Source organism: Rhineura floridana, chromosome 4, assembly GCF_030035675.1.
Source record: "Rhineura floridana isolate rRhiFlo1 chromosome 4, rRhiFlo1.hap2, whole genome shotgun sequence".
NCBI classification, from domain to species: domain Eukaryota; kingdom Metazoa; phylum Chordata; class Lepidosauria; order Squamata; family Rhineuridae; genus Rhineura; species Rhineura floridana.
Window position 1 is genome coordinate 171,995,023 of NC_084483.1, and position 26,017 is coordinate 172,021,039.

At 40.9% G+C, this 26,017-nt stretch overlaps 1 protein-coding gene across 2 annotated transcripts in view; it reads right to left on the reverse strand.

Moving 5' to 3' along the window:
* Positions 1-26,017, reverse strand: part of KCTD3 (potassium channel tetramerization domain containing 3) — a 68,410-nt gene that overhangs the window by 23,178 nt on the left and 19,215 nt on the right. For both annotated transcript variants that reach the window (XM_061625200.1, XM_061625201.1), the window contains 6 exons: positions 25,794-25,852; positions 21,116-21,196; positions 19,711-19,851; positions 15,529-15,619; positions 8,421-8,611; positions 4,500-4,615 (listed from right to left, as the gene is read on the reverse strand). In XM_061625200.1, the coding sequence (XP_061481184.1) occupies positions 4,500-4,615; positions 8,421-8,611; positions 15,529-15,619; positions 19,711-19,851; positions 21,116-21,196; positions 25,794-25,852 (679 nt within the window). The remainder of the gene's footprint in view (positions 1-4,499; positions 4,616-8,420; positions 8,612-15,528; positions 15,620-19,710; positions 19,852-21,115; positions 21,197-25,793; positions 25,853-26,017) is intronic.

Sequence of the window (26,017 nt, forward strand, 5' to 3'; positions counted from 1 at the left end):
ACCCCAAAAGAGGCAGACTCCTCCACAGAATCGTTGTGGGTGGTGATACCATGCCCCAGGAGGGATTTAATACTGGGAACGATCTATCGTCCCCCTGATCAAAATGCTCAGGAGAACTGGAGATGAGATATGAAACTGAGGAAGGATCCAAACTAGGAAATGTGGTAGTAATGGGTGACTTCAACTACCCGGACATAGACTGGCTGCATATGTGTTCCAGTCACAACTAAGAAGCAAAATTTCTAGATATTCTAAATGACTATGCCCTAGACCAGTTGGTCATGGAACCGACCAGAGGGACAGCAACCCTGGACTTAATCCTCAGTGGGGACCGGGACCTGGTGCGAGATGTAAGTGTTGTTGAACCGATTGGGAGCAGTGACCACAGTGCTATTAAATTAAACATACATGTAACTGGCCAATTGCCAAGAAAATCCAACACGGTCACATTTGACTTCAAGAGGAAACTTCACAAAAATTAGGGGATTAGTAAAAAGAAAGCTGAAAAACAAAGTCCAGAGGGTCACATCACTCGAAAATGCTTGGAAGTTCTTTAAAAACACTATATTAGAAGCTCAACTGGAGTGCATACTGCAGATCAGAAAAGGTACCACCAGGGCCAAGAAGATGCCAGCATGGTTAACGAGCAAAGTCAAGGAAGCTCTTAGAGGCAAAAAGAAATGCAAGAAGACAATAAGGGATGCCAAAAAAGAATTTGAGGAGCACATTGCTAAGAACATAAAAACCAACAACAAAAAATTCTATAAATACATTCAAAGCAGGAGACCATCTAGGGAGGCGATTGGACCCTTGGATGATAAGGGAGTCAAAGGTGTACTAAAGAACGATAAGGAGATTGCAGAGAAGCTAAATGAATTCTTTGCATCTGTCTTCACAGTGGAAGATATAGGGCAGATCCCTGAACCTGAACTAGCATTTGCAGGAAGGGATTCTGAGGAACTGAGACAAACAGTGGTAACGAGAGAGGAAGTTCTAGGCTTAATAGACAATATAAAAACTGACAAATCACCGGGCGCGGATGGCATCCACCTGAGAGTTCTCAAAGAACTCAAATGTGAAATTGCTGGTCTGCTAACTAAAATATGTAACTTGTCCCTCGGGTCCTCCTCCGTGCCTGAGGACTGGAAAGTGGCAAATGTAACGCCTATCTTCAAAAAGGGATCCAGAGGGGATCCCGGATATTACAGGCCAGTAAGCTTAACTTCTGTCCCTGGAAAACTGGTAGAAAGTATTATTAAAGCTAGATTAACTAAGCACATAGAAGAACAAGCCTTGCTGAAGCACAGCCAGCATGGCTTCTGCAAGGGAAAGTCCTGTCTCAGTAACCTATTAGAATTCTTTGAGAGTGTCAACAAGCTTATAGATAGAGGTGATCCAGTGGACATAGTGGACTTAGACTTTCAAAAAGCGTTTGACAAGGTACCTCACCAAAGACTTCTGAGGAAGCTTAGCAGTCATGGAATAAGAGAGGTCCTCTTGTGGATAAGGAATCGGTTAAGAAACAGAAAGCAGAGAGTAGGAATAAATGGACAGTTCTCCCAATGGAGGGCTGTAGAAAGTGGAGTCCCTCAAGGATCGGTATTGGGATCTGTACTTTTCAATTTGTTCATTAATGACCTAGAATTAGGAGTGAGCAGTGAAGTGGCCAAGTTTGCTGACGACACTAAATTGTTCAGGGTTGTTAAAAAGGGATTGCGAAGAGCTCCAAAAAGACCTCTCCAAACTGAGTGAATGGGCGGAAAAATGGCAAATGCAATTCAATATAAACAAGTGTAAAATTATGCATATTGGAGCAAAAAAACTTAATTTCACATATACGCTCATGGGGTCTGAACTCGCGATGACTGACCAGGACAGAGACCTCGGGGTTGTAGTGGACAGCACGATGAAAACGTCGACCCAGTGTGCAGCAGCTGTGAAAAAGGCAAATTCCATGCTAGCGATAATTAGGAAAGGTATTGAAAATAAAACAGCCGATATCATAATGCCGTTGTATAAATCTATGGTGTGGCCGCATTTGGAATACTGTGTACAGTTCTGGTCACCTCATCTCAAAAAGCGTATTATAGAGGTGGAAAAGGTTCAGAAGAGGGCAACCAGAATGATCAAGGGGATGCAGCGACTCCCTTATGAGGAAAGGTTGCAGCATTTGGGGCTTTTTAGTTTAGAGAAAAGGCGGGTCAGAGGAGACATGATAGAAGTGTATAAAATTATGCATGGCATTGAGAAAGTGGATAGAGAAAAGTTCTTCTCCCTCTCTCATAATACTAGAACTCGTGGACATTCAAAGAAGCTGAATGTTGGAAGATTCAGGACAGACAAAAGGAAGTACTTCTTTACTCAGCGCATAGTTAAACTATGGAATTTGCTCCCACAAGATGCAGTAATGGCCACCAGCTTGGATGGCTTTAAAAGAAGATTAGACAAATTCATGGAGGACAGGGCTGTCGGTGGCTACTAGCCATGATGGCTGTGCTGTGCCACCCTAGTCAGAGGCAGCATGCTTCTGAAAACCAGTTGCCGGAAGCCTCAGGAGGGGAGAGTGTTCTTGCACTCGGGTCCTGCTTGCGGGCTTCCCCCGGGCACCTGGTTGGCCACTGTGAGAAGAGGATGCTGGGCTAGATGGGCCACTGGTCTGATCCAGCAGGCTCTTCTTATGTTCTTATGTAAAGAAAGGCAGGGGAAGGAACTGGCAATCCCACCCCATATATACGGTTTGCCTAGTAAACGTCGCAAGACGTCACCTTAAGAGTCAGAAACGACTCACACTACAAGTGCGGGAACACCTTTACCTTTACAATACCTCAGAGAGGAGGTCAGTCTCCTGCTCCCCTGGTGCATTCACTATAGCTGCCCAATTTCATTGCATCCATTTCTGGGCACTGTACTTTTAAGGATGCAGACAATCCAGTTGCCGGAAGCCTCAGGAGGGGAGAGTGTTCTTGCACTCGGGTCCTGCTTGCGGGCTTCCCCCGGGCACCTGGTTGGCCACTGTGAGAACAGGATGCTGGACTAGATGGGCCACTGGTCTGATCCAGCAGGCTCTTCTTATGTTCTTATGAGGATAAATTCTGGAGGGGGAGAACTATGTTTGTATACCATATTGTGCTACTTGGAAGAAAGGTGGGATATAAATGGAGTAATACATAAAAAACAAATAAAAATTAGATCCTTAGCTCTGGTTTATAACTTACCATACTAGGAATAAGATATGCAACCTTCCTTCTGTGGGTACAGTGTAAAATGTGATAGATACATGAATGCCTCCTATCACATCATATGTGCAACAGGCACACATGAATCCCTGATGCCTTATATCCACATGGGATTTCTGGAGGGACAAGTGAGAGAGCCAGCCTATAACGTACTTTAATGCGTTACTGCTATTTTCCCCCCACTGTGATAGCAGCAAGTGAAGAGGGGACTGTGCCCAAGCCACTCTTCATGTGTTGTGAACAATACCAGAATAGAATACTTGACTATCCATCCCTGGTAACCTGTTTCAGTCACAAGAGACAAAACCAGACTATGTTGTTGCCAGAAAAATATTCACACAACTTCAGTGCACTTCAAGGGTGAGGAGACAATTATGTAATCAGGAATACATAAGGGCATGTGTGAATACCACACAAACAAAGAAGCTACAGCCCAGTAACTCCTAAAGTAATACCTAAAACATAGATCACCTTCTTGTAAATGTAGGTCGAGACCCAAAAAAATATTTTTAAGAAGCTGTTAGGAATACTTTTAAAAGGGTCTTAGCCATTTTAAATCTATTCAAATGTACTAGGTCAGTTTTCAATATAAAAAAATTACTTTGTTAATTACTTTGTTGTTAACTACTTTGTAGTATACTTGGCTTTTTGCATTCTTGCAATGTTACTCATTGCCATGACTGTCACTTATGACTAAAATCAGGATTTATTCAACCAGTGCTGTGGCAGCCACAGGAGTCAGCCTTAGGTCACTTCTGCCTCTCGAGATTTGCAAGGCAGCCTCTTGGATTTCACTACACATTGTCTTTACAATGTGCCACAAAGACATTCATCTGGCTGTATTACAAGGTTTGTTTCCTGCATGAATGCCCAGCTCTTCCCTCAGTCTTGTCTGGAATCCAAGAATCTCAATTCCTATTGTCAGAATGCATCATATATAAAAATCACAGGGCATCTGAGAATAGAAATATAAAATCGTTATCTTTGAGGCATGATGTACTGTGCAATCAGAGACCTTTTGACTAGATTCCTCAGGATTAACACACAAAAACCTACTTTGTCTTAAGTGTTAGTATGACTTTCAAGCAAATGCAATCACATTTAATATTTTTAGCCAACTGATAAACTGTAATGAAGAATTCCCAAGATATAAACCTTACAGACTGATAATGATAAACTATACATAAAAAGTACTACCAGAATTGATGCTGTTTTTACTTCTTCATAAATCATGCCATTGTAAAAATTTCCATTTAACATTACCTGCCAGTGCTGAGTCACAGCATTCCATACTCCAACTTTTCCTGTATGACTAGTAGCCACCAACTGGTTACCAATGAAGAAGAGAGCATCCACAGGGACTCCAAGACTAAATACTCCTATAAGACGACAAAATAATCACCCCCCAAGTGTCTATTACATTTGCTTCCAGAATAAATACAGTCAATGAACACAGAGGAAAAAAAATATTCTTCAAAACATTTCAATGCTGCTTTTAAAAACTATCAGACACGACAACAATTAATACATTCTCTTTTGATGTAATAACACCTTATCCAAATGCAGGTTGGCTGATGTGCGATTTAACATCAACCCCCATGACTGAGTACAGCCACTATGATCCAACAAGCTCCTCACTCTGAACTGAGTAGCAGAGGGAACAGCATATTGCATAACCACGCTTGCCAAATACAACATTTTTGATTTTGTGTATTTTGTGTCAATCCATATTAACCATCATTTATTTTATACTCAAAATAGATTACATTAAAAAAATTACAGATTTAAGTTAAGAACACAACGTATACTTGCCTCATATTTTCCATTAGTGCAAGGATTTCCACTGGCACAATGGAACTTTCCCTCCCTCTACTCATCCCCCTGTTCCCTCCCAAATCTGCTCTGGAGGTTTGTAGGAACCCTCCCATAACAGACTAACCCCCCCAATAACAGACTTAAGTGTGCATGGGGAGAGGGGAGATGAGAAATTCTTGCACTAATGGAAATGTTTCGTTATATCCTGCCCTCACTATCCAACTGCTTCAGTGTTTGTAAGAATAGGCGTTGTCTTCTACTTTCACTGTTACAATAAATGGCCTTGTGCCAGTTCCATCCAAAATGGATGCTATAGTTGTACCACACAAAGTTTGGTTATTCAAAGGTTGGGCCCAACTAGAGAATTTATCTTTCAGGGTTTGTTTGTTTGTTTTTTAGCAGTGCTACGGATCAACCAAGATACTGTAAAGTTTACTTAGTCTGTGTATATACTGTTGCAAACTCTCTACCCAATTATTAATTATGTTTGGACTGTAGTCCAATTTGTGGCAAACTGATATGGTTAATTAGTTAATTATTAACATTAATATGAGTATAAAGTATTTAAACAGTCACAAGCCATCAAGACTGAAGAGATCTTGTACTTTTCCAGGTTTAGAATGCTTGCCAGTTATATCCATCAGATCAGAACTAATAAGTTACAATACAGGTGACTGCAGCAAAAAGGAGAAGTTATGCCTGTTCCCAAAGGAAGTGACGTCAGTAGTATAGTTTTTGTTGTAATGTTATGAATTCAATTAAGAACTAACTAATCCAACAGTGGAATTATGCAATTATATAAACATTTTTGTATCAAAAGCTCTATAGAAATCCTGTGAAGTACCATCAGATTTCCGAACCTTTTGACTGTAAATTGCCAGACCAAGAACCAAGATGTTATTTTAAAGTGGAGGATAGTAGGTGCTATGATTTCAGATAGCAGTCAAGAAGCCTGGTGCGTAAAGTGACTTAATTACAATGCCAAATAATTTCTCAGGTCATATGATCATCTCTGATGCTGACTATATTTAACTGCAGAGCACATAAAAGCAGGCAATAATAAAAAGGAGAGAAAGAACTAGAACTGATTACTCTGGAGAAAGATGAGGTTCAGGGAAATCAAGGAAGACAGCATGAATAGTCTGAAGGAATTTAAAGTGTCACTCCTGCTTAGGCTCAACAATCCTGATGGCCATCTACAGGGAAGGCAATGGCATAAGTAATGACAGGTTCTTCTCTTAAGGGGCCCTCACAGTAAAATATTGCTTATAGCAGCAATCCTGTAGTGGTATCTTATGTAAGTAATATTGAAGGGAAAACAGCCTCTGGGAGAGCTCTATCATGGAGATGCCAGCCCTTGCAATTTTCCATAGATGGTGTTGTCAGCTTCTGAAGAGTGTTTGTAACAACAAATTGTTTCTTTTACAGGACACAAACAAAGCACTACTTCTCTATCCCAAGGCAGGGCTGCTAACATTAGGCTTTGCAAGACAAATGGGCCTGTAAAGTTCTCAGACAGAGAAGCTCTTTGGGATGTATTAATTTCAATACATTTATAGTTTTTAAAACAGGCTGCATAATAAAATTACAGATCTGAACAAAGTTCTTTTTCCTCTACTGATGTTGGATTGGTTCGTTTTCTGTTTAAACACAACTTAAAAGTTAAAATTCGTTATCACTTTTTAAAAAGACTTATTTGGATTTCATTAAATGCAGAAAGGAGAGCTTGAAAGGGCTTTTCTTGATCAAATGTGTTCCTGACTCAGGTGCAACAGAATGCTGAAGAGTGGGAAGTAATGTTAAAAATTGAAATATAATTTACTCCTATTTTCTCAGTACTTATTTCTTTTCCACTAGTTAACATTGGGAAGAATTGACTATGCAATCTCAGTGATGCCAGACACAATCCAAACCTATGCATGCATACAGCCCACTTGTCCTTGTCTATGACTGGATATGCTTCTCTCCTTCTCAACTAGGAATAACAGTGGGGTGGGTGGGTGGCATATAATAGGTAAGAAGGTGGCAACAGAAAATCTATATCTTTCAGTGCTCTATTCTACTTGGCAGAAAAAGAAAGGTGTGGCTACAGAATAAAGGGCACAGCAGATCCCAAATTCAGGCACCTTCCAGACTTTTATCTGCTACCAGAATGGAGCATAGTCAGCCTTGCAAGCAGCTGGGACTATGAGAAAGTGTATATGCTCTTTTATTATTTAACTGTTGATGTTTTATTGTATTATTTTATTTTTTAAACTCTGTCAACCACACGACAACTGCATATTGAAGGGTACTCTAAATATCTGATGAGTAATCTCTGTACTGCCACAGTGCACAGACACAATAGCCAAACTGGATCGAATATTCACACACTGTCCAAGTCATTTTCCCCACTAAGATATTGATTCCCTCAGAGGCTTAATTACTTGAGGGTAGGAAACAAACCTAGTCTTTTGAGTACCTCACTAAACATACAACTAATTTTGGGGAAATGCATCCAAGATACTACATCTATACTCATAAGTAAATTAAATTTATAGTGATGGCTCCTCATAACTGGAGGAAACAGTTTGTCATTATCATTACACCATAACTTAAATGTTACTTTTGGAACTCAAAAGAGATTCCTTGAATCTTCCTCTCTGTCTCTCCCGATATTTGGAAGCAAGTATGTATTTTAATGAGTCAAGCTATCAATCAGATCTCTAGAGTGAAGTATTTGGCTTCTCTGAAAGCCTTTTTCATATTTATGTAGTTTCTGGTAATATGAAGCCCTTGGCTCTAAAACTGTCTGATGCCCAATGCTAGCTATCTCTACTAATTTCTGCTCAAAAGATTGTTGTTATTATTATTATTATCATCATCATTATTTTTACCCCGCCACGGCGGCTTCCAGAATGTTAGTAACAAAGCATTGCCCAAATTGTGTTTTTTGAAGGTTATCAGAAGGAGACCTTGAGAAACATGGCTTTTAGTAAGAACAAGACAAGCTGGCAGTCATTCCAAACTGTCATCTCTAATTCCCACATTCAGGTTCACCATGCAGAGCTAAAATAAGTCAGTCAATAATTAAATTACTTTCTACTTATTTTCACAACAGGGCTTTGGGAACACTTCAACAAGTGACATATACCAATATGCATCCATTAAGGCAACTATAACATTTAGATATTATCGTCTTTCCTATTAAGATACTGCTTTAGCCTATAAGTGATGGATAGCAAAGCAGCTACATGAAGAAATGAAATGCTGAATGTACAAAAGTTTAGCTTTCATTCACCATGGCCAGAAGGTTTGACAAGCAATTGCACAATTCAAAAACACTGAACCAATACATAATATTTGGAATTGAAATAAAGATACACTCACCTATTTCACTACCACTACCACCATCTTGAACACTCCACAAGATGATACTGCTCTCAGATGCAACAGCAACCATTTTATCTTTGTCTCCGTGTGGACCACCAACAACCTTTGCATTTAGAGCCACACGTTCAATAGTCCAGTCTAAGTATGGACTTGTGAACACTTGTTGCCATCCAGAGGATTCTTTGATTCTGAGAAAGATATATAAAAACTTATTTTTGCAAACACGCTCTCCAAGATACACCCTAACTTCAGTACAAGCCACTGTTATCCCAATCTATCAAAAGAGACCAGAAAAATTGTTTGAAATATCCTGTATCCTAAATGCCTACAAACAAGGGAGAAATACAGTGAAGCATAAATTCAAAACCTGTAAGATAAAATCTACATATAACAATCCACTGTACACTGTACGATATAAGTCATTAAGTCTGAAATTTATCTATCAACAGACAGGTTTCAGAGCAAAGGAATAACACACACTATGTATAGTATTCTGAAAGGTAGACTCTTATGACATTTTTCACATGAGCACCTGATAATTTCACATAATCAGCAGATTCCCAGTGATGGAAAGGGACATGGGCTATATCACTGCCTATCATTATAAAGCACTAACATTTTCTATGTGCTATGCAAAGATTAAACATGGGATAGTCACTGACTGTAGGTTTATAATCTAACTGACACCACAAAAAAAGAATGGAGAGGGAACAGGAAAACAAGAAGGCAGGAACTAATTTTTAAAGTTCCATAATAGTTCTTATAATGACCTGTTGGAATGGAGACAGTTGAGGGAGGGGAAGAGCCAAACAACAGCTGGTCGCTCAACCCTCTGTTGCCCCACTGTCCCTCTACCCATCTACTGCAGCCAGGTGGAATGGCTGCCAATAAACACTGGGAGGACAAGAGGAACTAAATGGCAGGATGCACACCTTAACGTGGTGACGGGGTTTCAGAGTGCCGAAGAAGCTGAGAGCAATTCCGTCAGCAGTCTAGACCAAGAGGCTAGACTCCTAGCAGAGGCACCCAAGGCGGAATGGTCAAAGCTGAGACACCAGACTAAGATGCATCCAAACTCAGAGGAAGGCAATGGTAAACCACCTCTGAATATCTCTTACCATGAAAACCCTATGAACAGAGTATCCAAAATGCAACACGAGATAGTGCTGGAAGAGACCCCCAGTCAGAAGGCACTCACTGAGCTACTGGAGAAGAACAAAGGACAAGTACGAGTAGCGCTGTGACTAATGATGCAGCTGGGTCAAAGCCGAAAGGAAGCCCAGAGGCTGATGTGCACAGATGCAAAAGGAGAGTCCGGAGTTGTACGACGCACACAATAGGAACATGGAATGCGAGAAGCATGAACCAGGGAAAGTTAGAAATTGTCAAGCAAGAAATGGAACGTATCAACATTACAATACTTGATAAGCGAACTAAAATGGACGGGAATGGGACATTTCCAATCAGGCAACTACAAAATATTTTATGCAGGAAATGAGAAATTAAGAAGAAATGGGGTTGCTTTAATAGTGGGAAGTAATGTTGCAAGAGCAATTAGGAGCTACAACGCAAGGTCTGAGCGAGTTATATCAAAGAGATTAAATGGGAAACCCATCAACATAACCGTCATCCAAGTCTATGCTCCGACCTCAAACGCAGAAGAAGAGGAATTGGAGAGATTTTACGCAGAAGTACAGGAAGAAATTGATCACACACCAAAACAAGATGTGCTGATAATCATGGGGGATTGGCATGCAAAAGTAGGGAACAGAGAAGAATTTGGAATTGTGGGGAAATGGGGCCTAGGAGACAGAAACGAAGCAGGAGAAAGACTTACTGAATTCTGTGAAGCCAATAATCTGTTTCTTGTGAACACATTTTTTAAAAAACCGAAAAGACAACTGTACACGTGGACATCAACAAATGGTCAATATAGGAATCAAACTGATTATATAATTGGTAGCAGAAGATGGAGAAGTTCCATACTTTTCTGCGAAAACAAGACCAGGAGCAGACATGAACTGGTTGTATCGAAAATCAGAGTAAAGCTAAAGAAGACCAACAAAGCAATCATCATGCCAAAATACAATTTAAATAACATCCCAGAAGCATACAAAGATCGAATAAGGAACAGGTTTGAGGCTTTAAACTTAGTTGACAGGGAACCAGAAGAACTATGGAATGAAGTCAGAGATGCTATCAGGGAAGAATGAAAAAGACAATACCTCTAGTTAAAAAGAGAGAAAGACCTCAATGGATGACTGAAGAAACTCTTAAAATGGTTAAAGAGAGAAGGAAAGCAAATGCAAAAGGAGAAACACAGTCAGAACCCTGAATGCAACAATACAGTGACTAGTAGGTAGGGACAAAGAGAGCTATTACAATAGTTACTGTATAGAAATAGAAGAGGACAACAAAAAGGGTAGAACAAGAGCCCTGTTCCAAAAGATTAGAGAAATGAAAGGGAAATTTAAACCAAGAGTAGGGATGTTGAATAATCAACAGGGGAACACACTGACTGACCAAGATGAAATAAAAGATGGAAGCAATGCACTGAAGAACTCTGTAAAAGAGATGACAGGATGACAGATTCATTCATGGAGGAACCGTATGATGAAGAACCAGAAATTTTAGAATGCGAGGTGAAAGCTGCTCTTAAAATACTTGGAAGAAACAAATCACCAGGAATAGATGGCATACCAATAGAGTTGCTACAACCTACTGAGACTGAATCTGTCCTAATTTTGAATAAAATCTGTCAAGAAATATGGAAAACCAAACAATGGCCCACAGACTGGAAGCCTTCCATATACATCCCAATTTCAAAGAAAGGGGATCCCAGGGAATGCAGTAATTATCAAACTATTGCCTTAATATCCCATGCAAGTAAAGTAATGCTCAAGATTCTACAACAAAGGCTCTTACCATATGTGGAACGAGAAATGCCAGACGTCCAAGCTGGATTTAGAAAGGGCAGAGGTACCAGAGATCATATTGCAAACATACGTTGGATAATGGAACAGACCAAGGAATTTCAGAAGAAAATCACCCTGTGCTTTATAGATTACAGCAAAGTCTTTGCCTGTGTAGATCATGAAAAACTATGGAATGCTTTAAAAGAAATGGGGGTGCCACAGCATCTGATTGTCCTGATGCGCAACCTATACTCTGCACAAGAGGCTACCGTAAGGACAAAATATGGAGAAACCAATTGGTTCCCCATAGGAAAGGGTGTGAGACAGGGGTGTATTTTATCACCCTATTTATTTAATCTATATGCAGAACATATCATACGGAAAGCAGGATTGGACCAAGATGAAGGAGGTGTGAAAATTGGAGGGAGAAATATCAAAAATTTAAGATATGCAGATGATACCATACTACTAGCAGAAACCTGTAATGATTTGAAATGAATGCTGATGAAAGTTAAAGAGGAAAGCACAAAAGCAGGACTACAGCTGAACGACAAGTAGACTAAAGTAATGACAACAGAAAATTTATGCAACTTTACAGTTGACAATGAGGACATTGAACTTGTCAAGGATTATCAATACGTCGGCACAGTCATTAACCAAAATGGAGACAATAGTCAAGAAATCAGAAGAAGGCTAAGACTGGGGAGGGCAGCTGTGAGAGAACTAGAAAAGGGCCTCAAATGTGAAGATGTATCACTGAACACTAAAGTCAGGATCAGTCAGACCATGGTATTCCCGATCTTTATGTATGGATGTGAAAGTTGGACAGTGAAAAAAGCTGGTAAGAGAAAAATCAAGTCATTTGAAATGTGGTGTTGGAGGAGAGCTTTGCGGCTACCATGGACTGCAAAAGAGACAAATGATTGGGTGTTAGAACAAATTAAACCAGAACTATCACTAGAAGCTAAAATGATGAAACTGAGGTTATCGTACTTTGGACACATCATGAGAAGACATGATTCATTAGGAAAGATAATAATGCTTGGAAAAACAGAAGGAAGTAGAAAAAGAGGAAGGCCAAACAAGAGATGGATTGATTCCATAAAGGACCTGAACAGAATGGTTCATGACAGATGCTCTTGGAGGTCACTGATTCATAGGGTCGCCATAAGTCGTAGTCGACTTGGAGGCACATAACAAGAAGTCCCAACCATCCATCAAATGGGTCATGCTGTTTCACCCTTCTCAGTGTGCAGCCCGGTGGAATAGGATGTAATAAGGTTACAGTAGGGCCCGGTTTTCGGTGTTCCGCTAATATGGCGGCTTTCAATTAGAGTAAGGCCTCCCTCATACGGCGCTTGCATTTTTCGGGTATCCAGTGCCATTTTATTGATGGAGTTCCGTGTTTCGGCGGATTTCACTTTTAGGCGGGGGTCTGGAATGTAACCCGCCGTGTGAGTGGGGCCCTACTGTACTACATAATAACAATCCTAAATAAGACTTTTTAAGATTTACATGCTCACATCAGTCATAAAAAATTACGTTGGGGCCATCCCTAGTATGGTGTAAATGCAGGAGCTCCTCAGCATGGAGAAAATTTCTATCCTTTGTACAACTCAGAACAAGGCAGCTGCTCAACCATCACACCAAGAGAAAAACATTCTCTTTCTTTGTGTGCATAGACACTTGCAGAAGAATATGCAGAGTGGCAGGTCATTTGTCATTTGGCCCACAGCATGGTTTGGCCCAAATCACTCCCAACTTTCCATCACATCATGCCAAGTGCAGGACAGGTAAACTCCAAGTATGCTCCTGATTTTTTTCTTTCCAGCTGCAGAGCAACAGAAATACAGAAAGTGAGCTAAATTACAGCTATAAAGGAAGAACTGAGTGCACTCTAAGCACACTACTGATTCTCTCTTTGCAGGTGTGGACTGAATTCTAGCTGGGCTGCAAAAGGAAGGAAGGATCAGGAGCACACTAAAGAGTGACCTAATTCTTCCTTTGAAATTGAATCATGTGATGTCAAGTGACTGAAAGGTGGGCAACCCTGCCCACTTGTCAAAAGTGGCCCAGGGGAGGTGGGGAAATTTTGAATCTGGTCTGCTGACCAGATGCAGTTCCCACCCTGAATAGGCACAATACATTTTCTGAAAATAACTGTCAGGGCCTCCCTCCTCTGTTAGTCCCACAGCTCATCAGAGACCACCTAGAGAGCCCCTTGCTTTTGACAGCCTGGGTGTCATAGATCCAGTCTGTTGTATACCTTATTCCCATCAGTAAGTACTCCCCCTTTACCCTTTCTTGGCCTTTCTTTAGCTTAGGTCTCCTGCCTTACAGAGCCTCTTATCCATTCCCTGAAGCCTGCCACTGGAGATTTCTTGGTCCCCAGACCTTCCTTACCAACTCCTGCTACTTTCGCTTTTCCTTTTCTTCTTCTCAACCTCTCTCTCTTGCTCTACTTTTCTGGCTCCTCCATCCCCAAAGGTATCACCTCTACCTGTTTTTTGTCTCTCGGTTTGGGAGCCTCTCTTGAAATGCAGCTGGCTGATTTTTAATTCTTCAGCTGTGTGCATTCCTGAGCTCTGCCTGCATTGCTCAAAAGAGGATCTCTCCCTTGTGGGAGCTAATCAATTCTGCTGGGGGTAGTGGTCTTACAAAGCTATTAATAGATATTGGAACAGTTCAGGTCTCTAGAATGTAAGGACAATCCTAGTAACGAGGGAAAAGAAAACTATGATTTAATGTGAACATCCGAATCTGGGACCACTTATGGTTTGAGAGAAACAAACTACGAGCCCAGGTTTTGACATAAGAAGCCAGACCACAGCTTGTTGCCTGGCAGCACAGCAGGAGAAAGGGAGAAGCAAAGCATACATGATTTCACCAGGGTGCACAAACAAGTTGTACATTAAGAATTGTTTAATTATGATTTAATGTGATATGCAAATGAGGGCAGTCTCTCAATGAGTTATTCTATCCGTCAGCGACTTACCACAGTCACACACAAACAAAAGGAGTGATGCATCAACTTAAAACATTTAACATTTGTAGAAAAAGTAGTTTTGTCAATTTACCTTAAAAAGCCACAAGCTAGAAAAGAAACATAGTATTTGCAGCTGTGAGGAGCTTGCTATGACAAAACTGCACAGATGCTCTAGTCAAACACACAGAGTAGTACTTTCTAGCCATGCTGAATGTCATCTGCAATTGCTTCCTCACAGTTTATGACCTAATATTAGGGGTGTAGGGTTTTCATCAGCGTGGTTGGCTGTTGTGCTTGAAAAAGCACACAGGTATATCATCCCCAGTACCGGTTTTCAACATTATTCTGAGGCCAACTAAGAGGTTTAACCAAATACAGTGACAATACATTCTGCTGTTATCGGAGATGGCTTGGCATGGTGGCATCACCTCACAACACTAAGGTACTGCCTCCTCATTGAATTTATACTGGAGCAGTGACATACAACTGAAATCTTTTGCTAACGTTTTATGCATACAGTAATTCTAGAAGATAAGCTTTGGTCACAAATGATCTGTGTTGTACTCAATATAATGGACTTTGTTCTACTTTACCTATTCAGTGAAAGAATTACCTACATCTGTTCCGAGTTTCTCAGGACAACTTCTCATGGGATATTTCTGGAACTGCAACAGTTAGAAGTATCATGTTTCAAGCATGGCTTTTTCCTTTAAAATAAATGAAATTGGGACTCCACAATTCTTTCCTGCTTCGTGGTTCTGTGTATTTTAAAGGAAAAAAGCACATCTGAAACATGAATATGTTTTGCACTTGTGTCTGCATACCCAAATACAAGACTTCTTAGAAAAAGTGGCCACAAGATGGGTTCAATATGCCTGATCCATGGATGATATTTAGTTTTGCAGGGGCAATCATAAGATGTTCTAAAACGGGTGAGGACGCTCTGGCACTCCAGGTGTTGCTGGACTCCAGTCCTGTCAGACCCAACTAGCACGGTCAAGGATTGTTTGGTCCAGCCACATCTGGAGGGCCAGATTCCCCATCCCTGTTATAAAAGCTTCTCATTCCTGCCTCAGTGCTCTATACATTGTTAATACACACACACACACGGTTCCTTTTAATGAACACACCTCTCATACAATACAAATATTAAAATATAAAGTAAAAGTAGACTGAAACATAGTGTTGACCATCTTATCTTTACCTATAGCAAACTGCAAAGTGAGCGTATGCAGCTACAATCCAGTTGTGATGGCCAGCCACTATCAAAACCTTTCGGGGATCCACAGGAAACCCTTAAAAAAAACACACACACACAGACCAGAGGTTAAGTGATGTTACTGGATTGATGATCATGAGTCATTTTTCACTTATTTAGTCAGAGGAGTTGGTGTTCTGAAATTTTGCAACTGCTGATGCACATGGTGGACAACACATGGCATGGAAGAATTAGCAGAGTGTAGCTAACTCTGGGGAACCAAAGCAGAATGCTATGACTACTGTGTGGACACATTCCCGCCTGCTATCGTTCCTAATGGGTCAGAAAATGTCCATATTCAGATACAGCTATGGGAAAGAGGGTTATCGCAGAAGGATAGTTGATCATCACTCAGTACAGTACAGCCTAGTAAATAGTATTCAAGTTTAGAGTTTGTTACTATTTATTCCATCTCTGTTTATAGTTTATTAGTTTTGAATGCTTTGAATAGACTTTTTTCATACATCCAAATTGCTTTCTTTTGAATAATTGAGACCTCTGATTACTTCAGCTCCTGTTATTAAACTGCTTCCCATTCAATAAAGAAAAACTAGCTACATGTATGTGTTTCAGTCACAACAAAGAGATAAAATTTCTATATACCCTAAATAACTGGTTCCTGATCATGGAACCAACCAGAGGACAGCAACTCTGGACTTAATCTTAAGTGGTGCCCAGGACCTGGTGTGAGGTGCAAGTTTGGTTGAACCAGTTGGTGACCATAGTGCTATTAAATTAAACATACATGTAAATGGCCAGTTGTCAAGAAAATCCAAAATGGTCACATTTAACTTCAAAAGAGAGAACTTCCCAAAAATGAGTTGATTGGTAAAAAGAAATACAGAGTCCAAGAGAGTCAAATAACTCTAAAATGCTTGGGAGTTGTGTAAAAACACAATTAATAGAAGCTCAACTGGAGTGTATACTGCAGATCAGGAAAGGTACCACCAGGGCCAAGAGGATGCTGGCATGGTTAACAAGCAGACTCAAAGAAGCTGTTAGAGGCAAGAAAGCTTCCTTCAAAAAAATGCTTGTCCAAATGAGAATAAAAAGAAACACAAACTCTAGCAAAAGAAATGCAAGAAGACACACTGCTAAAAACAAAAACGAACAACAAAAATTATTTAAAAACATTCAAAGCTGGAGACCATCTAGGGAGGCAGCTGGACCTTTGAATGAAAAGGGAGTCAAAGGTGTGCTAAAGCAGGATAAGGAGAATTCAGAGAAGCTAAATGAACTTTTTGCATCTGTCTACACAGCAAAGGATACAAGTCAGATCCCTGCGCCTGAACTACCTTTTTTGCAGGAAGGGAGTCTAAGGAACTGAGGCAAATAGTGGTGACAAGAGATGAAATTCTGGGCTTAATTGACAAAACAAAAACTGACAAATCTCAAATGTGAGATTGCTGATCTTCTAACACGAGTAAGTAGCTTGTCTCTCAGATCCGCCTCCATATCTGAGGACTGGAAAATGGCCAATGTGACGCCAACCTTTAAAAAGGGATCCGGGGGGGGGGGCAATCCCAGAAATTAGCTTAACATCTGTCCCGGGAAAATTGGTAGAAAGTATTGTTAAAGATAAAACAACCAAGCATACAGAACAAGCCTTGCTGAAGCAGAACCAGCATGGCTTCTGAAATGATATATTCAGTCTCACTAACCTATAACCTATCAACAGACAGGCAAAATGGCTCATGGAAAAACAGTTACTAAATTTCCCTGTGCCTGCTAATTGGAGAAGTCTATTATCTTATTCTGCTAGTCAGATGTAATGACATGTTATTCTGCAAGTGACGTACAACAATTAAGAGTGTTGAACTAGGACCCGGGAGACCAGAGTTCAAATTCCCACTCAGGCATGAAGCTTAGTGACCTTAGGCCAGTCACTGTCTCAGCCTAACCTGCCTTACAGGGTTAAGAACGTCAACAAGCATATAGATAGAGGTGATCCAGTGGACATAGAGTACTTGGACTTTGAAAAAGCTTTCAACAAGGTACCTCACCAAAGACTCCTGAGTAAGCTTAGAAGTCATGGAATACGAGGAGAGGTCCTCTTGTGGATCAGGAACTCGCTAAGAAACAGAAAGCAGAGAGTAGGAATAAATGGACAGTTCTCCTACTGGAGGGATGCAGAAAGTGGAGTCCCCCAAGGATTGGTATTGGGGCCTGTGCTTTTAAACTTGTTCATAAATGATCTAAAGTCAGAGGTTGGCAGTGAGGTGGTTAAGTTTGCTGATGACACTAAATTGTTCAGGGACTGTGAAGAGCTCCAAAACGACCTCTCCAAACTGAGTGAATGTGCAGTAAAATGGCAAATGCAATAAAGTAAACAAGTGTAAGGTTATGCATTAAAAAAATATTCATTTCACATATACACTCATGGGTTTGAACTGGCAGTGACTGACCAGGAAAGAGACCTTAGCGCCATAGTGCATACCTCAATGAAGATTTCGACTCAGCGTGAGGCAGCTGTGAAAAGGGCAAATTCCATACCAGGGATCATTAGGAAAGGTACTGAAAATAAGACTGCCAACACCATAATGCCATTATATAAATCTATGGTGTGGCCACATTTGGAATATTGTGCACAGTTCTGGTTGAGTCAGCTCAAAAATGATATTGCAGAGCTGGGAAAGGTTCAGAAAGGGTAAGCAAAATCATCAGGATGATGAAGCAATTCCCCTATGAGGAAAGGTTGTAGCATTTGGGGCTTTTTAGTTTAGAGAAAAGGTGAGTCAGAGGTGACATGATAGAAGTTACGTAGCATTATGCATGGCATGGAGAAAGTGGACATCCAATGAAGCTGAATGTTGGAAAATTCAGGACAGACAAAATAAAGTACTTCTTTACACTGTGCACAGTGAAACTATGGAATTTGCTTCCATAAGGGTGTTGACCATTGAACCGCACTGTCACTGAGTTTGTTTTCCATCAAGTCTGAAAAACTGTAGCTAGGGGGAGTTATGTCTTTGCCCAGTCTGGGAACGGACAGCCAAGGCCGTTGCTATGGTAACCATTGCGATAGACTGGGAAAAGTTCTAGCAGCTATCTGTGTTGAGCTGAGTCTTCTGTGTAATGTCTTTGAACTAAGAACTTCTCTCCTAGAGGGGGGGATCTTAAAGCCTTAAGCCATAATGTCTTAATAAAAGACTCTTAACCTGATCTAATGCATCTGAGAAGTTTCTTGAGCAACTTAACTCCAACGTAACGTATGCTGTTTCACGCAACAACGCACACACTTCAACAAAGGGTAGTAATGGCACCCACTTGGATGTCTTTAAAAGAGGATTAGACAAATTTATGGAAGATAAGGCTATCAATGGCTACTAGCCATGATAGCTATGCTCTACCTCCATAGTTGACAGTATGCTTCTGAATACCAGTTGTTGGAAAGCTCAGGGGGGGAAGAGTGCTCTTGCACTGTGGGCTTCCCCCAGGCATCTGGTTGGCCACTGTGTGAACAGGATTCTGGAGCAGATGGCCACCGGCCTAATCTAGCAGACTCTTCTTATGTTCTTAAACTGCTTAACTGAGAAGGATTAGAATTAGGGCTTTTTTGATTAGAGAAAAGGCGACATGCTAGCATATAAAATTATGCATGGTACAGAGAAAGTCGGTCACAGTGTCCTTCTGAATACCAGTTGCTGGAGACTGCAGGAAGGGAGAGTGCTGTTGCATTCATGTCCTGCTTGCATGCTTCCCACAACCACCTGGTTGGCCACTGTGAGAACAGGATACTGAACTAAATGAGCCACTGGCCTGATACATCAGGCTCTTCTTATGTTCTTAGATTTGGATTTCTCAACCAATACTCCCATTGCATATATGACACAATGTTCCAAATACAACTGTTTCGGTTGCAAAGAAATCAAGTTGCAGCCAGCACGCACACCTCGTAACAGGCCATTCCTTTTTATAGGCACAATACACAACCAAGTTGCAGCCCGCATATACCTGAAGCGTGTCTATAGTGGCTGCACTGCTGGGCTAGTTTGCAGTCAAAACTGTAACATGTCATGTTTTCAAGGATAAGACAAATCAGTATGATAGCCAATTGTTTTTTCAGATACAGCTGCTTTCCCAGAAATATTTTAAATGCATTAAAGACATTATGATAATTTTGCTCACCTAGTCTGACTGTATCTTCTCCAGTACCAGCAAGTGAAGTCTGCATATTACCTCCCCGGGCCTCACTTTCAGGGCAGCTCTGAGGTGTTTTGACATCAGTAGATGCCCCAGAAGAAGTGCTGATCTTACGACTTGGAATGCCTAAAAGAAAAAGCAATAAATTTGTCAAATTTGGTTTTACCGTGCTGAGATAAGTGCTGCTACACCTTTCTTGGAAGTCAAAATACACAGGGTTGGATCCAGAGGATCACAAGCAGAAGGAAGCTCATGGAGGGGGATTTTCCCATCCCCTCCTCCTTCCCAAAAACCCTCTTGAGTGTTGGCGAATCCTCCAAATTGCACAAGGGGCTGCAATGTGTGCCTTCTCAAAATCAGACAGAAGTACCTTGCACACCTAGAGCTCAATTTGTCCACAATGCCCTGGTGATTTTCCCCTCTCAGTTGCTCCTGTCCCCATCCAATGCTATTCCACAGGGCCCCCCTATCCTCAGTGAACTGCTTTACAGTCGAGTTTTTATGTACATTTACTTATCAATATAAAGACGATAAACTAATAGCTATCTTCACTTAGAGAACACTTGTGACCTCAGCGGGAAGCATATACCAGTCCCTTTCTAAAGATCTAAGTCACCCGAGCAACACCAAACATATTTATTTATTTATTATTAAATCTTTGTCCCACCCTTCCTCCCAGTAGGAGCCCAGGGCGGCAAAGACACTAAAAACACTCAAAAACATCATAAAAACAGACTTTAAAATATATTAAAAAACCTCTTTAAAAACATGTTAAAACAAAACATCTTTTAAAACATCTTTAAAAAAAAAAAAAAAAAGCTTTTATAGTGTAGCCTTGTAATTAAGTACTTACATTGTTGCCAGACTTTCGGTAGGCATTAAGGGCCCAGCTATGTTTCCCAGTAGGGGCCCACAACTGTTTGTTTGAGCTAGTGTGAGCACTGTTTAGCAAGAGACAGGGGACGACACTTCATGCACTGCAGTGCTAACAGGCAGATGGGATGAGGCAGGATCTTCAAACGATCTACTGCTTGTAATCTCAAAACCCCAATTGGAATGCTTATGATAAAGTAGACTGCTTCAGAGGCATTAAGGCAGCAGCTAGCAGGGCACTCGGGGCATATGTAGAACTAACAGAAAGGTGGCAGCATAGAATGAGAAAATCCTTGTAAGGTCTTGAAGTGGAAACTTTTCAGGGGGCATCAACAGTTGCCCATACTGCAAATATAGAAGTCATTAGTGTCTCTATACACAGCAAAACTCCAACGGTCTGACTAACTCAAATTCCAGACCGAGTTGAAAAAAATCTTATGATTCTAAAAGCGACAGATTTTCAGGAGTTGCTTCTAGAGCTGAAGTCAGGAACGGCATACAAAGTGTACACAAGTACCTGGAGGTGGCAGATACCCATGGAAGAGGACACTGCCACAAGAGGAGCGCTCCAACTCTTCACACAAGAGCAATCTTCTTACTTAAAGGAAACAACATATATACTAAGAACTCTACACACATAAATGTAAAATTAGTTACTTCACAACAGTTTGTTTTGTTTAGCTTCCCCACCCCAAGCAGGCAAGTCTAGGTTTCAAACATCAATGAGGCCTTAAAGGAGGCTCAGATGAGTTTGAGACCAAATGCTCTTCCCTTTTTTCACCTACCAAACTGCCGGGTAGGTGGAGATTTTAGCAATCTTCCAGGAAGAAGTGGAGATAAAGAAAATAAAAATTACTATACAAAATAATTTATATATTGGGTTTTTTGGTCCTCAAGGTTTACAACATTAAATTACCAATTAAAGACTCTTATAAAATCAGACAGCATTAAAAATAAGTCAACACAAGAAATCTACAAGCAACTAGTACTGAAATAAATAAATAAAAATTAACCACCCACCAAAAATACAATTCACTAATAGGCAAAAAAACTTGCAGTTTAAGAACATAGCTATAGCCCACAGATATTTCTATCAAACTTTAAAAAGCAGGGAAATTGGGCAGCTATAGTGAATGCACCAGCGGAGCAGGAGACCTGACCTCCTCTCTGAGATATTGTACTGCCCTACAAATTGGTCAAAATGCAAACACAACTTGTCTTTCACAGTCCAATTCACTTCCTGTGTAGCTTGGAGGAATTTGGTAACATGTGCCTCTGAGCATATAGTGAGTGATGGCAACACTTGCCATCTCCAAAGATAATTTTATTTTTGTATGTTTGTTGGTGTTCTTCTTACTTTGCTTCTTTCCTGTGTTACTAATGTTTCTACAGAGAATCTAAACTAGCAAATTTTATTTCCCTCATTATTCATCCTAGAAATCTGTGTCAAATTTATTTTTATTAATTTCAAAGCCTTTTTATTGGTCAATGTCATATGATTGTGAAGACAGCCTTTTGTGTTTCAAATTGGAGGTTATGTTCTATTTCTATTTTGGGTGCATTAACCGTTGAATGTGAAACTGCAGTTTGATGTAAAATCAGACTGATTCCAATATGTTGCTACTTCAGCAATGATTCTTAGCTGTTGGAAAAAAGAGGATGCATGTTATGAGCCTGCTATGTTTAAACCACTTTATTTAAGGCAAGGTGGACACAGTCAATTAAAAACAGAGCACACCTAGCATTTTGCTAGAATATATTTCACCTCCCACTGTTGTATCTTGTGCAAACTGAGACACTCCTGAGGTCCACTGGAGACTATTCTGCAGAGGTCAGTGCCATTATTCCACAATTATGTTTGGAGTTTTTTTAGTGTAAATTTTGCAGTGTTGCTGTACTTCACATACTCACAGAAATAAACAAAAGAAAATGATTCCCTATAGGAAACTTCACTAAAATTGCAAAGGAAATCAGACATATTTAAAGTGACCATCTGAACTATATCAACTGTCTTAACAATGTTGCTTCCTCCCGGCTAAAACAAGATCAGCACAGGACATGTCTTCTTTCTATTCTTTGGGCTGATTGCAGGTGTTGCCACCACTCACCATATGCTCAGAGGCACATGTTACCAAATTCTTCCAAGCTACACAGGAAGTGGATTGGACTGTGAAAGACCAGCCCAAACAGTGTTTGTATTTTGACCAATTTGTAGGGTAGTACAATATCTCAGAAAGGAGATCAGGTCTCCTGCTCCCCTGGTGCATTCACTATAGCTGCCCAATTTCCCTGCTTTTTAAAGTTTGATAGAAATATCTGTGGGCTATAGCTACATTCTTAAACCGCAAAGTTTTTTCCCCTGCTTTTTAATCCGGGAGGTAAGAAATGGGATCCTGTCCAAGTTTGCTGAGAATGGATTGATCATTTGCATGCTTATTGAGTTCAGTGGGATTTACTCCCATGGAATCATGCTTAGGATAAGGGAAACTGATCACAGTGGTTGGGGAGGGGAGAAGGAGGAGGTGGGAGGCGAGGAAATGCAGAGGGAAGGACTGGGATGGGAGCAGGCTGGAAGGGGAGGGGAGGAGAAGGACAGGTTTGATCATTTGCATGTTTACTGAATTCAGTGCGATTTACTCCTGTGCAATCATGCTTAGGATAGGTAAAACTGACCGGGGGGAGGACTGGAGTGGGCAAGGGAGGAGGAAGAAGGAAGAGGGGAGGAGAGGGGAAGGGAGAGGAGGGGAAAAGCAGGTCTGATCATTTGCATGCTTATTGAGTCCAATGAGATTTACTCCTATGCAATCATGCTTAGGATTGGAAAAACTGACCATGGGGGAGGAGGAAAGGGAAGGAGTGTATTGGAGAGGGCAAAGGAAGGGGGAGGGGAAGGCAGGTTTGATTATTTGCATACTTATAGAGTTCAATGGTATTTACTTCCATGCAATCATGCTTAAGATAGGTAAAACTGACCATGGGGAGAAGGGGAGGGGGAAGGAGGGTATTGGAAGGGGATGGGGAGGGAGGGGCAAAGGAAGAGGGAGGGAAGGGTCAAGAGGGAGAGGATAGGAGCAAGGAGAAGGGAGGGTGGGTTTGATCATTTGCATACTTTTTGAGTTCAATGGGATTTATTTCTGTGCAATCATATTTGACAATGGAAATGGACTGCCTTTAAGTCGATCCCGACTTATGTTGATGAATAGAGTTTTCATGGTAAACAGTATTCAGAGGTGGTTTTACCATTGCCTTCCTCTGAGGCTGAGAGGCAGTGACTGGCCCAAGGTCACCCAGGGAGCTTCATGGCTGTGTGGGGATTTGAACCCTGGTCTTCCAGGTCGTAGTCCGACACTGACCTTGGGGAGGGGCAGGGAAGGGAGGAGATTGGATGGGTGGCACTGGGCAGAAGGGAAGCCCCTTTCCAAAAGGAAAACATTGTGAACAGTATCATTGTTTTTCAGGGTTTCCCCCACCTTTTTATTCTACAGCAGACACATGTAGCCTCCCACCCACATGTAAACCAAAGCTGCCCAGGCCACATCCACACCAGGCCTTTATTTCACTTTGGACAGTTATGGCTTCTCCCAAAGAATCCTGGGAAGTGTAGTTAGTGAAGGTGCTGAGAGTTGCTAGGAGATGCCTCACAGACCTTCAACCAGAGTGGCTGACTGTTAAACCAGTTTGGCCACTGAAGCACTCTCAGTGGAACAGGAGTCTCCTCTCAACACCCTTCACAAACTACACTTCCCAGGATTCTCTGAGGGAAGCCATGCCTGTGTCACGTGAAATCAAAGTCTGGTGTGGGTGGGGCCCCCTGATTAGGCAAGCCAAGCAGCTGTGAGGCTTTTAGAACACTGACAGTTGGTTCTTACTGAGCATGCCCTGTGTTATTATAGGCTGCAGCCAAAATTTCTTAAATTAAAAATCAGCCAGGCATTTTTTAACTTTTAAACTGCAGAAGATGAAGGTCAGAGTATGGGGCAAGGTCAGTATTAGGATTACAGGTACTCTGTGAACATGGCTGATTTTTAATGAATTTCAACAGATTATGAGAACTCTCAGAGAAAGAAGTCCAAAAGGGCTCTGGGTCCCCCCCCCCTTTTTAGACTTTGAACTCTTGATTCTCTCTGACTGTTTTATGTATCGCCATGAAAATTGAGAGTGTTGTTAAGTAAGCGTTTCTGAGTTCAGGACTATACGATTTGTAAGGTTTTGTTTTGAAATGAGCTTATGGGAAGCATCAGAATGGTTTGGGGGGGATTTTCAATTTAGCGTTGCGGAATGTGAAAAATCCATGCTGGCTACAGTATACAGCCACTCTTGTGGCAGTATAATCAACGAGGGACTCAATCAAGTATCTCTTGGGAGATCAGGATGCTGCAACTGAAAATATCCTGTCCCTCCTCCTAGCAAAATAGACTCTGTTGGTATGCAGAGCAGGCAAAATGGGAATTGGCCAAAGCATTTACTAGTGGCAAAGAGAGGTCTTCATACTGGCTACTAGCTGCCATCCCCCCGCCTCAAATAAATAGGTCACCTGGAATGACAATATATAAGGCTTAGAATTATACAAGGCTTAGAATTATTCCAATGTGGCTTCGGAGGGAGGGGAGCAGATCTCTTGACACTATTGTGAAACAATAAAAGGAGGAGGAGCTTTTTGCATTCTTCCCCACACAATTCTCAGGCAAAGGTTCTTGGCCAAGAACTTTCACCTGAGCATTATTTACTATACAAGTTCCAAATATGTGTATCAAGGGTTCCCAAATTGTGGTCTGTGGACCACCAGTGGTCCGCGAGCTTCATTCCTATGGTCTGCGGCATGTCAACATGAAATTTTCACATTGATTTTTATTGTATTTTTATTGCTTCTTTTATTTCTTGGATTGTATTTTATGGTACTATAATATGAATTCTACAGAAAGCAAATTGTTAATACAATAAAAAACAATCTAAGAAATACAATGAAAAATCATACAGCATCTAGCACATTAAAATTGCTACAACTGGCAGAACATCTATTAAGTGGTCCACCAAGACTACTGGCAGTTTTCAAATAGTCTGTGGGGGGGGGGAGTTTGGGAACCGCTAATGTGTATGATTTACCACCATTCTGGACTCCTTGATGGTTCATTAAAAGTGTTATTAAACTGATTGCCAAGTTCAAACTTGTGGGTATTTTAAATATGTATACTTACCTAAAGGTGTAATTCCATAAAATTCTGCTTCATGCCTGAGTACATTAATGCTTACTCCCCTGCAAAAAAGTTAGAAAATAGAAATACTATTTGAACACTAAATAATAGTTTCCCAGCATAGAAATTAAAATTCTTAACACAGGGTTAAACCTAAATCTCTTACATAAGAAGTTTAATTTTAGCATGACAACAAAGTACTTTGATCAGACAAACCACTTTACATG